Source organism: Aotus nancymaae, unplaced genomic scaffold, assembly GCF_030222135.1.
Source record: "Aotus nancymaae isolate 86718 unplaced genomic scaffold, 86718_ANA_hifiasm-v0.15.2.pri h1tg000008l, whole genome shotgun sequence".
Lineage (NCBI taxonomy): Eukaryota > Metazoa > Chordata > Mammalia > Primates > Aotidae > Aotus > Aotus nancymaae.
Genome location: NW_026988419.1, coordinates 9,228,154 through 9,242,572, shown reverse-complemented (window position 1 = coordinate 9,242,572; position 14,419 = coordinate 9,228,154). Strand labels below are relative to the sequence as shown.

Below are 14,419 nucleotides of genomic sequence, written 5' to 3'. Positions count from 1 at the left end.
ATAATATATGCTATGATAATGCCTCTGGGAAGAATAAATCAAAGTGGGGGCAATTTTTGCAAAGAATTCTCATTTACAAGACCCAGAGGAGCTCTGAGGTAGAATTTCAGGGCGAATGTTTTCCATTGGTTAGGCTGGTGAAGGATGACTCCAGATCTTATCTGCTAGTCAAATCAGTCTAATGACTAGGAAATCTAAAGTGGGTTATGGGACCATCCATGCATCCTCATTGCCTTTGACTCTTTAAAAAACAATTTCACCTTCAAGAATATCGCAAAAATATTATAATTACTGAAAAGCCTAGGGAGACATGAACCCAGGTTTTGTTTTGTCACTGGAAGATTTGATAGCATTAAAAGAGGCATTTATTGGACTTAGGTCTATATTTCAGGTTTCATTAAATGAAAATACTCATTAATGTTCAGTCTATGCAAGGGATGGTGCTCTAAGTGCACATGTATATGGTGTAATCCTTATCTCTTTGGTCTTTACAAGCTAGTAGGGCAAACAGTAAAGTGTCTAAGAAGTTTCTTAAGACAGACAGGTGATTATTTGAAATCTGCACTTGGTTTGAATATATAAATAGAAATATATGTTTTTTTTTTGTGTGTGTGTGTGTATGTTTACCTTGGACATATGCATATATAGACACACACACACACACACACACACACACACACAGAGCTATATACAATTTTAAATACCAAGCAAATGTGACATTACCATTGTGACAAGAGACCTGATGTCTGGCAGGAAGGATTGGATCCTTTGAGAGTTCCATTGTTCTGGGTGGACTGCACAAATTTAAATGCAGCAGCAATTTTTCTGCAATGAAAATGGAAGTTTTAATCATAGCTCAGTGTTTGTAATTTACATATAAAAATGAATGGCAACTGACAAAATGATTACTGAACAATGAAATATTTCACATGCTATGAATTAGTGAAAAATAAAACCCTGTTTTCTTTTGGAAATTGGAAAATGGGATTTAGTGAAGGTTCTGCAAATGTTGTTTCATGAAAAAATGATGACAGTGCAAAGTTATTTCAGATTACTTGTTTCTTTTTTTTAGTTTACTAGAAATGTTTTCTGAAATAGGTATCTTCCAAGTTATATTTATATATTGATAAACTAGTTCCGAAGATACATGAAATGTGGTTTTCTTTTAAAAATAAGTGTTTTGTGATTTTCTCCCTAGACAACATGAACTGTTCCTAGATCTACAACGTGTATGAGGCAATCTTCAAACTTCTGTGTCTAATGTGAAGTCAACCTAATAATATTTATTTGCATTTTAAGATTGCTAACATATATTTATAACTCTAACCTGATACATTAATACATGTCATATGCTTTTTAAAAGACCAGATTAACCTATTGGAATTTAAAATTATTACCTTATTATATTGCGTTTTCCTAGGTATCTGAAATTTTGAAGACAAACGCTAGAAAGAAAAACAAAACACATTCTAATTATTCATATTCTTTCATTATACAAATTGTTCATCTAAGTATATTGAAAGAAAAATATTAAACTTGCTTTAAATAGTTCATGTATTATTGATGATAACTTACTACATGGGTTCTTGAAATGAAACATGGTATAGTGGACTGTTTAGAAGTTTCCAGAAAAAGTGTTATGTCATCAAATCTAAAACTTACTCCAAGATGCTGAAGAAGTCGGACACCTCTGGACTGGGAGCCCTCTGCCAGTAGGCAATCAGGGTCTCTAAAAGGAAACACCAGGTAGCATGAGAATCTGAATAATTTTTTTCCCATTTTTCAAAAAAATTAATTTTAAAGAGAGCTCTTTACCATACGAAATTGTTTTCATAATGTGAAGAAAACACATCAGGAGACTCCTGGTTTCTGCTTGATCTAACTTGTCGAATCGAAGAGTTGAGCCAATCAAAGACAAGGGTCTTGGGATCTGGGAATTCAAGAACCAATCAGGACTGAGTGAGAGTGAGTGACCTCTGCCTTGTAATGATCAGTAGGTTTGGGAGGGAAGTCATACCTTTTCACAGTTGTCCGTCTTCTCACTGCTCTTCTCATTGGTACTTGGATTGGAGTCAAGACTTGCTAAAGATGCTCTGGAGTCAGCATGGTTTACTGTAGAAATAGCTATTGATGAAAATGCTGTAAACGTAAGCCACAGCACACATATGGGAATGAGATGTATGGGCACACACACAAAAAAAAGGTTCACATGATGAACCAAAAAGATGTTGATTACTGAGGTGGCAGCAGTGTTGTGGAAGACCAACATAACAGCGTCTGGGATTGGCATTAAACATATGCAACGTTTTAGGTATTATTACAATGGCCATTAAAGATTTAAAATTTGGACCGTTATAGGTAGAAGTAAACAAAGCTTCTTCCTTTGATTTCTCAACATGCTTTTTAAATTAGGATAGCTCTTGTTTTAAAAACGCTTTAGTAAAAGTTCATAAAGATACTTTTGGGAAGGAGCTTTCAACTTTTGACTGTTTATGAGAAATTGAAATGACATTTCCAAAACAGTTCTTAAAAATACTCCTTGAAGTTGAAAAGCCATTATCTTTTAAAAGGCTGTCTGCAATGAAAACTTAAAGGTGGTTTCCAGAATAAAGCAATTTGCTAACATCTAAGTAGACTGCTCTTTAAGCCAAGTAAAAATGAACACTAAGTAGAAGAGGAAGTCACTGGATGGAATTCAAAGAAATATGTAAAAAGACTCTGGTTGTATAAATGTAGTACACTTTGCCACATAGATTATGCATAATGAATTGTGGACTGAGTAAAAAGCACAATGATTATACAATGTAAACATGGATGAGTGTTAAAAATAAGTGTTCTCAGAAGATCTCAAGTACCTGCTATGGAATTTAAAACATCTTTAGAAAATGATGTATCCACGGAGTTTGCATGTTTCATAGCTGTCTGGCTCTGAAATCCTCCATTGGTGCTTAGATCATCTCTAGAACCCTGTATTCGAAGTGTAGTAAAGATTAATGGGAATCATGGTATTTCAACATTGTTAACCCACATATGCCTTCTTCATTACACTTCCAATTAAGTGATATTTCACTTGTTCTTTTATATCCCCGCAAAGGTTTTCTGCTAAAGTAGGCAGTGAAAATGAATACAGCCAAAACCATGCTCGTAGTTATAATTTGATTTATGTGACCTTTTTATAATGTTGTAGAAACAATCTTTTAGATACAGATATACAACTACATGGCTGGATTGGTTACTGATATATTCATGGATCACATTATAGATATCATTATTACCATGAGTTATCTTATATACATTACTATTATTAACAACTACATTTTATTTTATTATTCTATTTTATTATTTAAGAGGCAGAGTCTTACTCTGTTACCCAGGCTAGAATGCAATGGCATGATCACAGCTCATTGCAGCCTCAACCTCCTGGCTCAAGTGATGCTCCTGCCTTAACCTCCCGAGTAGCTGGGACTACAGGTATGTGCCACCATGCCCAGCTAATTTTTAAAATTTCTTATTTGTAGAGGTGGGGTCTTGTTATGTTGCTCAGGATGGTCTTGAACTCCTGGCCTCAAGTGATCCTCTCACCTAGGCCTCCCAAAGTTGTTGGGATTAGTAATGTGAGCCACCATATCTGGCCTACAACTACGTTTTAAATATTTACTATTTGTCAGGCTCTATAATTGTTTTCTAGTATACAATTTAATCCTCATAGAGATGCTGTGATTTAGGTATTTTATTCCATTTTATAATGAAGGAAATGGAGGCTTAAGGAGGTTGACTAACTTATATCACTCAGATAGTCACTGATACTGCTGGGATTTGAACAAGGTAAAAAAAAAAAAAATCCATAGGTCATAGCTCCTAACTCCTAGATGGTAATACCTTCCTGGTATTATTGGATTCAGCACTGTGTTATCTCATCTGAGATTTGAACATGGCAACAGATCTCTAGTGGATTGTGCCTAGTCACTGTAGTGCTTTAGTGGAGGAAGGATTATAGTCACTCCCAGGTTGTGACTACAAATAAGGCATTTGGCTATTTATTCTGACACGAGGTGGGCATGTAGGTAATGTAGAAAGTGGTAGGGGAAGGTGTCCACTGAGGAGGGGGCCATAATTGCTACAGAGGAAGCTGTAAGAGCTGGAAAGAGCTGGAAAGTGATACAGAGAACAGAGGGAAATGAAAGCCAAATGCTGAAGGCTGGATCACGCAGAAGGCTAAAGGGACCTATCTGGAACAAATGACACATTGATGTGAGTACACAGCAGAAAGTGTTGTTCAATTCCTAGTATGTTCACAGATGAGAAGCAATGGCTATCCAGGGCAAAAAATAATTTAAAAAACACAAATTCTTTATTAACATGTAAATGTGACATATTGTGCAAACGTACCTGATTAGATGTATTGACAGTAAAAGGATACAGGTCCTTCAGATAAATCCTTGGCATATTGTCCAGCAGCATGCCATACAGGGGCATGTATAAGCTTGCTATCTGGGCCTGCTTTCTCTAGGTGAAAAGGTAGCCAAAAGAAATGATTCACGTAAAAATCAATAGGCTTGTCGGCTTCATATGCATTTAATGCAGTGAGCCATTAAATGGTGTTTAGGGAAGGCAGAAAGGAAGATCACTTACTGGCTCTCTGTATCGATCGTCAAATGAATGCTTAGCCATTAGATTTTTTAGGACAGCTAAAGCTAAGTGTCTGACATCTTGGTCTTCCTGCAGGGCAAAGCCAACTTCTCGGAGCAGAATTCCGATTAAGAAGTGTTTGCGACAAAATTCATTCGTGACTGAATATTCAGGCATATCTTTGTGAGGAAGGAAAATAACTCATGTTATTGGGTATCAAATAATCACTTTATAATTGAGATGTATATGCCAAACAACTACCATCAACTTCTTTTACCACTAGGAGGGATTCAGGAATAGTCTTGCTACAGAAATGAGGTGTGTTGTATCCTCAAGGAGCATTCAGTAAGAGGACTATTCTGTGCATGCAAACCAAATACAGGTACAAACTAACACACAACATCAACTGTTGAATTCCATAATAACAGTATATTTACAGGATTATAGGAGTTGAGAGAGGAGAAACAAATTTTCTGCTTGGAGGAGTCAGGAAATGTTATCAGTAGGAATCTGTCAAGATGAGCCTCTGAGGATGCTTAAAGTTTGGAGGTGCAGATCTTTGTGGGAACAGAGAGAGGTGGTGGAGAAGGGACAGGAGGCTGGAAGAAGCGACTGGATTTTTGACGACACAGAATTCTGAAAGCACAGGTATGGAAGGGAGCAGGTATGGAGGGGAGCACAGGTATGTGGGAATCAATAAGCACAGTGGCTAGAAGAGGAATGGTGAGAGAATTAGGCTTGAGAGGCTGGGCCTAGGTGATAGAGAAACAGTACAATCTCCTTAGCTGGCATCTAAGTCCCTCTCCATTTGTATTTATTTCTGACAGCTTTGAGATCAGTGCCCTGATAAGTCTTGTGCTTTACTAACTTATTAATATAGTGTGGCAGGATGTAAATGAGTTAGACTGTGGGGAGATGTGGGGTGAGGGATACAATACAGGACATTGTAGCAACGTGAGAGGGAGGGGGTGAGTGACAACGTGTTATCTGGGCTGGGGTAGCAGAAACTGAGTGGTAGGAGTAAATCACCAGGAAAAGTTGGCTGAAGTATGTGAGGGAGCAAGGAGAGAGAAAAGTCACTGCCAAATTTTGAGCCTGAATTATAGAGAAAAGAATGTTAAAATTTTCAGTAATAGTGGATTTATTCAAATTGTCCAAAGGATTTTTAAAATGTAACCATTAATAATTTTACTTGAACCTACAAGAATACATAGGGAGAAAGATCTTTGACACTGGCATTGGCAATGATTTTACGAATATCACCCAAAAAACACAGTAAACAAAAGCAAAAATAAACGAGTAGGATTATATTAAATTAAAAAGTTTCTGGACAGCAAAGGAATCAATCAATGAGGTAAAAAAGCAAACTATGGATTGGGAGAAAAATGCTTGCAAACCATATACCTGATAAGGGGCTGATATCCAAACTCTACAAGGAACTCATACCACATAATGGCAACAGACAAACAAAGAAACAAAGAAAAAAATTCACTAAATTAAAAAAATGGGCAAAGGATCTGAATAGACATTTTTTGAAAGAAGACATACAAATGGCCAAAAGATATAGATGATCAAAATCACTGATCATCAGGGAAATGCAAATCAAAACCACAATGTGCTATTACTTCATACCTGTTAGGATGGCTATTATCAGAAAGTCAAACGAGAACAAGTGTTGGTGAGGGTGTAAAGAAAGGGGAACCCTTGAACACGATTGGTGAAATAGTCATTATAGAAAACAGTATAGAAGGTCCTCAAAAAACTAAGAATATTGCTACTATATGATCTAGCAATCCAACTTCTGGGTATATATCCAAAAGAATTCAGATCATTATGTTGAAGAGATATCTGCACTTTCACGTTCGTTGCAGTATTATTCACAATAGCCAAGTGTGGAAACGACCCAGGTGACTGACCATAGGTGAAAGGATTAAAAAATGATATATACATACAATGGAGTATTATTCAGCCTCAAAAAAAAAAAAAAAAAAAAAAAAACAAGAGAAAAATCCTACCATTTGTGACAGTGCAGATGAACCTAAAAGTCATTATGCTAAGTGAAATAAGCCAAACACAGAAGGACACATACTGCATGATCTCATCTAATATGTGGAATCTAAAGAAGTCAAACTCTGGTGGGCAATAAAAGACTACTTAATGGGTACAATGTATATTATTTGAATGATGGATATCTTAAAAGCCTTGGCTTCACCACTATGCAAGTATGCATGTAACAAAATTACACTTGTACCCCCTTAAGTTTCTACAAAAAAAATGAAAGAAGTTAAACTCCTAGAAGCACAGAGTATAAAGATGGCTGCTGTGGGCTGGGGAATGGGAGAAATTGTTAGGCGGGGATTTTAATCAAAGGGTGCAAACTCTAGTTATAAGATGAATAAATTGTGGAGGTCAAATGTGTAGCATGGTAAGAATTGTTAATAATACTATACTGTATATTTGGTATTTGTTAAGTGAGTAGACCTTAACTGTTCTCATTGCACAGACATAAAAAACAGAACTATATGAGGTGATGACGTGTTAGCTTAATTGGTAATCATTTCACAATGCATACATATATCAAAACATCATGTTTTCCATCTTAAATATATAAAATTATTATTATTTTTTGAGACAGAGTCTTGCTCTGCTGCCCAGGCTGGAGTGCAGTGGCACAATCTCGGCTCACTGCAACTTCTGCCTCCAGAGTTCAAGGGATTCTTGTGCCTGAGACTCCCAAGAAGCTGAGATTACCGGTGTGCACCACCACGACCAGCTAATTTTTGTATTTTTGGTAGAGATTGGGTTTCACCATGTTGGCCAGGCTGATCTTGAACTCCTGGCCTCAAGTGATCCAACCACCTCGGCCTCCCAAAGCGTTGAGGTTACAGGACTCAGCCACTGCGCCTAGCCCAATTTTTGTCAATTTTACCTCAGTAAGGCTGGGGGAGAAGAGCAGTGCTAGCACTCATGTATACAACCTGCTGTCTGCTAGCACTAGGCTAAGCACTTTATGTTCATTGTCCCATCTGATCTGTAGGACAACCCATAAGGGAGGTATGATTAATATAATTAACTATTAGAATATTCCAGCTCATAAAATGACCACTAGCAAATTAAATATACTGACTTAGCCTCGATAAAGAAACTACTGAATATGGAAATTCAGGAATGTGGTAGTTCAAGAAACTAAAATCACAGGGCTTCAGGTTAAATAAATTTCTCAGTGACATAGTAATATTCAGGATCCAGGAATAGAACACAACTTTTAAATTCCCATCTATGACTACAGAAAAGGTTTGCCAAGATCGTTTTAAGTTATTAACCCATTTCAGATAAAAATAAACTTATATCTTCTGTCTTAACAAGATTGATCAAACAGGGTTGTGGTTTAGCAAAGGAATCATATCATCTAAAGTCAGTTACATTGAACAAACACGTTATTATATATATGTGGGAATTTCATTTATGATACACATTAAGAAAATTTCAGATGCTTTGGGAAGTAAAAAATAATTCCTCTGGAGAATGTGAAAGAATTGAAATTAGGGAATCATTTCAAGAATTGAAATTAGGGAATTCAGAAGTTGACAAGAAAACAATTCAACAAGTCAACTTTTGCAATTTTTATTATATGATATTAAATATCATATAATTATTTAATAGCACCCAGAAGCTGGAAATTTATAGTATTTATAGTTGTCAGTATTATTAGATTAATAGGTGGTTACTGATGCTTAGATAAGATATCACTTACCTGATGCATGTAATTCTTGAGTTGATTCTGAAGGTGTCAAAGGATCTGAATTTAATATAAACAAACAAAAAGTTCACATATATATATATATGCATACTCAGATACATATATATTCATTATGTGTAATTTATACTCAACAATTAAACTATATTATTAAAAAGGTGAGTCTTCAGTGTTGCCATTTTTCAAGGAGAATGTCTTAGGTTATTTGTTTTCTTTACTTTTTTTTTTTTGAGATGGGGTCTAGCTCTGTCGCCCAAGCTGGAGTGCAGTGGCACGACCTTGGCTTACTGCAACCTTCGCCTCCTGGGTTCAAGAGATTCTCCTGTCTCAGCCTCCTGAGTAACTGGGATTACAGATGTCCACCACTGCACCTGACTAATTTTTGTATTTTCAATAGAGATGTGTTTTTGCCACGTTGGCCAGGCTGGTCTCAAACTCCTGACCTCAAGTGATCCACCCGCCTTGACCTCCTAAAGTGCTGGGATTACAGGCATGAACCAACGCACCCTGCCTATTTGTTTTCTTAAAAAAGAAAGTCATGAGCAGAATTATTCTAATTCTTAGCCTTCTACTTAGGCATCTATTTTTCTATCATCAGAACTCTGCTTGCTATGAAACATATTTTTATGTTCATTATTTATAGTACCAGATCTACAAAGAGATTATCGGGCTTTTCTCTGAGCTATTGACTAAATAGTTAAGTAATATAGTTTGACTGTGTCCCCACCCAAATTTCATCTTGAATTGTAATCCACGCATGTTAAGGGAGGTACCTGGCGGGAGGTGATTGGATCATGGGCAGATCCCCCCATGCTGTTCTCATGATAGTAAGTGAGTTCTCTTGAGAGCTGATGCTTTTAAAATGTGGCACTTCCTTGCTCTCTCCCTTTCTCTCTCCTGCCACCATGTGAAGAAGGTCTTTACTTCCTCTTTACCTTCTGCCTTGATTGTAAATTTCCTGAGGCCTCCTAGCCATATGGCACTGTGAGTCAATTAAACTTTTTTTCTTCATAAATTGCCCAGTCTTGGATAGTTCTTTAAGGCAGTGTGAAAATGAACTAATACAGTAAGCAATTGGAATAAAAACGACCAAATAAAGATTTGGTCCTCTTGAATATCTCAACCTGCCTGGCTAACCAATAATAACTTGGCACTAATTTATAAAAAAAATAAATTCAGAACAAAGTAAAAACCAAAAAATGTTACTATCTAATATATAATTTCTACCCTATTTTCCATGAAATATGCTACAAAATTAGAAAAAATTAGAATAATATAGATTAAGATTAAAAGGGCAAAATGTTTATAGGCTTGATAATGTAATTTTCCCTCTAGAATACTACTGTAAGCTAATAGGTTAAGGAGGTATAATGAGGCTCTTTACCAATCTTAGTTTTTGCTTTTATGACTATCAGAACTGTGCCTCTCAGCTAGGCATGGTGGCTAATGCTTATAATCCCATCACTTTGAGAGGCTGAGGCAGGCAGATCACCTGAGGTCAGGAGTTTGAGACCAGCCTGGCCAACATGGCAAAACCCCGTCTCTACTAAGAATACAAAAATTAGCCAGGTGTGGTGTCAGGCACCTGTAGTCCCAGCTACTCAGGAGGCTGAGGTGGGAGAATCGCTTGAACCTGGGAAGTGGAGGTTGCAGTGAGCCGAGATTATGCCATTGTACTCCCAGCCTGGGCTAGTGACAGAGTGAGATGTTGCCTCAAAAACAAAACAAAACAAAGAAACCCCAAAAAACTGCACCTCATGAATAGTTTACTCACTGATTGGTAGTAAAGGATTTCATGTTCCTAAATAATATTTGTATTTTATTTGCATCTTGATGTTTGATTAGTTTTTGATGCTTAGATGGATAATACTCTCTACCATAATATATACTTTTTATATATAATATTTATAAATTATATATATAATTTTTATAAAATTTTATGTACCATATATAATATTTTAGTTTATGAATGCTATAAATACACATATTTCCTGTAGACTACTTATGCTATAGTAAGTATAATAAGCAAAATATGAAGCCCATTATTACCTGAGCACCCAACCTCTTCCTCTCCTTGGGCCCAGAAGTGTCAAGTATTTCTAATGTTGCATTTCTCTGTCTCCTACCCTCTGTCTTTCCCTCCCTTCCTTCCAAGATAGCAGTTTCTCTTTGTACAGTTCATTTTGAAGAACTGCATTTCAACATAAATACACACATTGATAATTTTAAATGAATTTATATTCATAAAGTACTTTTTCTCCCTATAATTTTGTGTCTCAAAATCTAAGGAAAAGTGTCTTTTGGAGCCAGTAAGGTGCCTCTAAGTTCAAATTCTTTGATTTACAATCACCAGTTTATAATTTTGTTGGCCTTCTCTTTAATAAAAAAGGAAACAGACAAAAATTGAGGAATATGAAGTCGTATTTATCACCACATGCCAACAACCTCTTTTGCGTTTTCGTTTAATTCTGATTACCTGGGTTTGACACCCTCGTGACAGCTTCAAGCAAAACTATGACTGAGGAAACAGGAAAATAATAATAAGCAAAAGGTAAAGCGAACAAACAAAAACATTCACTTTATAGGAACTGATGAAAACTCTGGGAATTTTATTACCTGGAATGTTTGCTGATCTTATGGGCAGACACAAAGGAATAAAGTGTTCATGTTGACATACTTCTTGAAGAAAATCAAATTTATACTGGCACAAGGTCTGAAAGAGAGGCAAACTAAATGACTATGACTTACAAACCAAGAAAGTGAATAAAAACAAACAAACAAAATCTGCACTTGAATCTTATCCCTAAAAAGAAAAAGTAGTTACTGTATACTTGTGGGACCACTAGATAAGTTGAAAGGATTTTGTCCCCTCTGAACTGTAGTAGTTAAGCTCCCTATTTTTGGAGACTGGTCAAGGCCTTCTCAGGAAATAATCCCATTGGTAATCTATATGTAGTTTCTATGAGATAAGTTCCTACTGAGTCATATTTTTTAGTTTCTTTTAGCATATATCATAATACATTTATTCTGAAAAAAATCCTGCTGTAACACATCCACAAAATTCTCTCAAAGACTTCACTCAGATAATGAAACAGACCTCTACAATGAGCTCCTACCATTCAGAGCTAAGGAAGACAATGGTGCCCATCCCCTAAAATTAGAGTGGAACTCTGTATGCCACATGTTCTCATAGTATATTATTTAATTCCACTTTCCTCCCTGCCCTTGCAAAGAGGTCTATCTTCACAATAACGTTTGAGTTAGACAGAGATAAATGGAATCCAGGAATGGTCAAAGTCTACTGTAACACAGGAGTCAAGAATAGCCACATCAGTAGGAAAAATTAGCATGTTCCTAACTGTTCTATGTTTTAAGACTAAGTTCAGTCATCATCATTATGTTCACTAATTTCAGCTCACAAAATAAAATATATTCCATTTTCTCAGATATTTTAGAATTATATCTTGTGCAACTTCAGTTAATAATTTAAAATACTGCCATTTCAAAAAGGATAGTATTTGACTTACACCTTTGTACATCAAAGTGAACAGGAGCATTATTAAATTATATGTTAATTATTTTACATTGAGAACATTCCGTTTGGTCTTTGAAAAAATATATAATTTAGGTCTGTTGCAATTAAATGGACGTTCTGCAAATTTCATGCATGACAGGAGCACAAATGAAGAATATTCTTTCAAAAATATTTAGAGAAAGAATTGGATTTTCAAAACCAAATGACATATAATCAGGTAACTCCTCTGGTCAAAAGTAAATCTCCACTGCACCCCATCTCCCCCAAAATAATGTTTAAGCATGTAAGCATGACATGAAAGGCTGTAAGAATCTCATTATTTATTTTTGGTTCATCTAAATCTATTGCTCTTTTCAAATACCTAGACAATTTACCTGTGAGGACTGACCTCCTTCACAAAAGGTTAATAGAGAATTATTAATTCAGATGCCCTGTCTTCCCTCCTTAAGAGGCAAGCATGTGACCCAAAGCAGGTCCACACACTTTCTCTATGGAAAGTGAATCTGAAGCAGTGTGTTGAGAGAAAAAATGGCTTCAGTTGATTCATTTAAGCAGATGCAGCAGCACCCTCGCCAAATGTTTCTTCATTTGCAATTATCGTTAGGACCCACATAACATTTTGGTGAACGATAGACCACATATACAATGGTGGCCCCATTCAATGATAACGGAGCTATATAATGGAGTAGGATATATACCATCTGGGTTTGTGTAAGTACACTCTATGATAGTCACACAGTGACAAAATTGCTTACCAATGCTTTTCTCAGTACGTGTCTCTGTCATTAAGTGACGCATGACTGTATTCCTGTGCTTGAAAGGGCTTGGCCCCTGCTCTTTTCAAAGCCTGCTTCTGTAGCTGCTTCATAAATGCTATTTACTCCCAATATCTTTCCAGTAAATTCCCTTTTGCTCAAATTGGAGTCAGTTTCTGTTGCTTGCAACCCAAAGAACAGCAACTGATCCAACTTTCATGATCCGGCCCGTTTCCAGTCTTAATTCCCTCCAGCACATGCCATAACCGTAGCTCAGTGGTTCTCAAACCTGAGAGTGCATAAGAATCACCTGAAAGTCCTGTTAAAACAGATTTCTGGGCTCCACTGGCAGCAATTCAGTTCCCAGGTGATGCTACTCACTGGTTTAGGAACCACTGCTCTAGAGTTTTCTTTATATCTCCCAACATACATCCCTATTTGGGTAGGGCAATCAACTGTCCCAAATTGCCCAGGACTTGAAAGTTTCCAGGGAAGTAGGATTTTTCAGTGTTAAAACCAAGTGAGTCTAGGGCAAACTGGACTGTAGGAGTTGTAGCTGCAAAGAGTCATTCTATTTACCACCCACAGGAAATGAAATAAAATGTAAACACTTTCATTCCATTCTGCTTTGTCCCCACTAAGGAGGGACTTGGGAGGCACACTTTAAAAGGCTGCCTCTCCTTGGCATAGAAATCACTTTCTGATACAGAGAATGGGTAGGTTAATGATTTAAGCAGATATCCACAGAGACTACTTATTTATTTACTATGCCGTAGTTTAGAAAGAAATCACTCCTGTACATGATTCTTACCTTGAGGTCACCAGAGGAGAACATGCTGATGTAATTGTTGACCATCCTAAACACATATCCTCGGTCCATAAACGTAAAGCAGCGCTAAAAAAGATAAAATTCTAAACTCAAACACTTTTATTTGAATCATTGAAGATTTTAGAAAATATGATTAAATATACTGAAGTCAAATAACATTGAACTAAATGTGTTGTATAATTATTTTAAAAATCTCTAAAATATGTTTAAGCAGCCATCCACATATGACACCTAAAAGAACTAAAATTTATATTAAAGAAAATAGAAATGAGGCAATATACTAACAGAGCAATTAATAGGTACATTTAACATTCAGAAGAAAACAAAGAAAAATTGAAAGGAAAAACAAAATGAAAATATAAATGAACAAAACAATCAATCAGAAAGTTACAAATCTATATTTATTAATTTAATAAAATGTCACTGGAGCTTTGCAGTAAAATATTATAGCCCCTACTTTTTTAATATAGAAAGCTTTAGTTTTCGGTTTTCTACTTTTTTAACCTCTTAGTTACATTTTATTTATTTTTTTTGGTAATTCAATTTCACACTTTCGGGGTTGTAGATCTTCTGTACACACTGGGTCATAATGGGGAGTGGTAGAGATGGGTCAGGAAAGGCTTTCAAATCTCACTGGCCCCTTTAAACAGCGTAGCTCCTCTCCTTATCAGCTGAGGAAGCTTGTATTTGAAGGCCGAGGGAAGGCGATCCTAAGATTTCTATCTGTGAGCTGCTCACTACCTTTCTTATTCTGTGGTCAAATTCTCTTTACTATCTCAAGGAGAGTCTTTTTTTTTTTAATTGCATTTTAGGTTTTGGGGTACCTCAAGGAGAGTCTTAAACGGTAAGTAGGCTTGGAGGAGCATTTGGATTTTCTCCAAAAGACAGATGGTCATGTAACCAGTAACCAAGCT

General features: G+C 36.2%; 1 protein-coding gene across 11 annotated transcripts in view; it reads right to left on the bottom strand.

The window, feature by feature from the left end:
* Positions 1 to 14,419, bottom strand: part of DOCK10 (dedicator of cytokinesis 10) — a 216,096-nt gene that overhangs the window by 37,919 nt on the left and 163,758 nt on the right. For 7 of the 11 annotated variants that reach the window (XM_064372936.1, XM_064372928.1, XM_064372931.1 and 4 more), the window contains exons 29-39: positions 13,488 to 13,571; positions 11,003 to 11,099; positions 8,384 to 8,428; positions 4,633 to 4,808; positions 4,390 to 4,506; positions 2,856 to 2,967; positions 2,018 to 2,139; positions 1,816 to 1,930; positions 1,663 to 1,729; positions 1,398 to 1,445; positions 724 to 825 (exon numbers count right to left, since the gene is read on the bottom strand). In XM_064372936.1, the coding sequence (XP_064229006.1) occupies positions 724 to 825; positions 1,398 to 1,445; positions 1,663 to 1,729; positions 1,816 to 1,930; positions 2,018 to 2,139; positions 2,856 to 2,967; positions 4,390 to 4,506; positions 4,633 to 4,808; positions 8,384 to 8,428; positions 11,003 to 11,099; positions 13,488 to 13,571 (1,085 nt within the window). The remainder of the gene's footprint in view (positions 1 to 723; positions 826 to 1,397; positions 1,446 to 1,662; positions 1,730 to 1,815; positions 1,931 to 2,017; positions 2,140 to 2,855; positions 2,968 to 4,389; positions 4,507 to 4,632; positions 4,809 to 8,383; positions 8,429 to 11,002; positions 11,100 to 13,487; positions 13,572 to 14,419) is intronic. The other 4 variants (XM_064372937.1, XM_064372939.1, XM_064372930.1 and 1 more) reach the window with 2 other exon arrangements.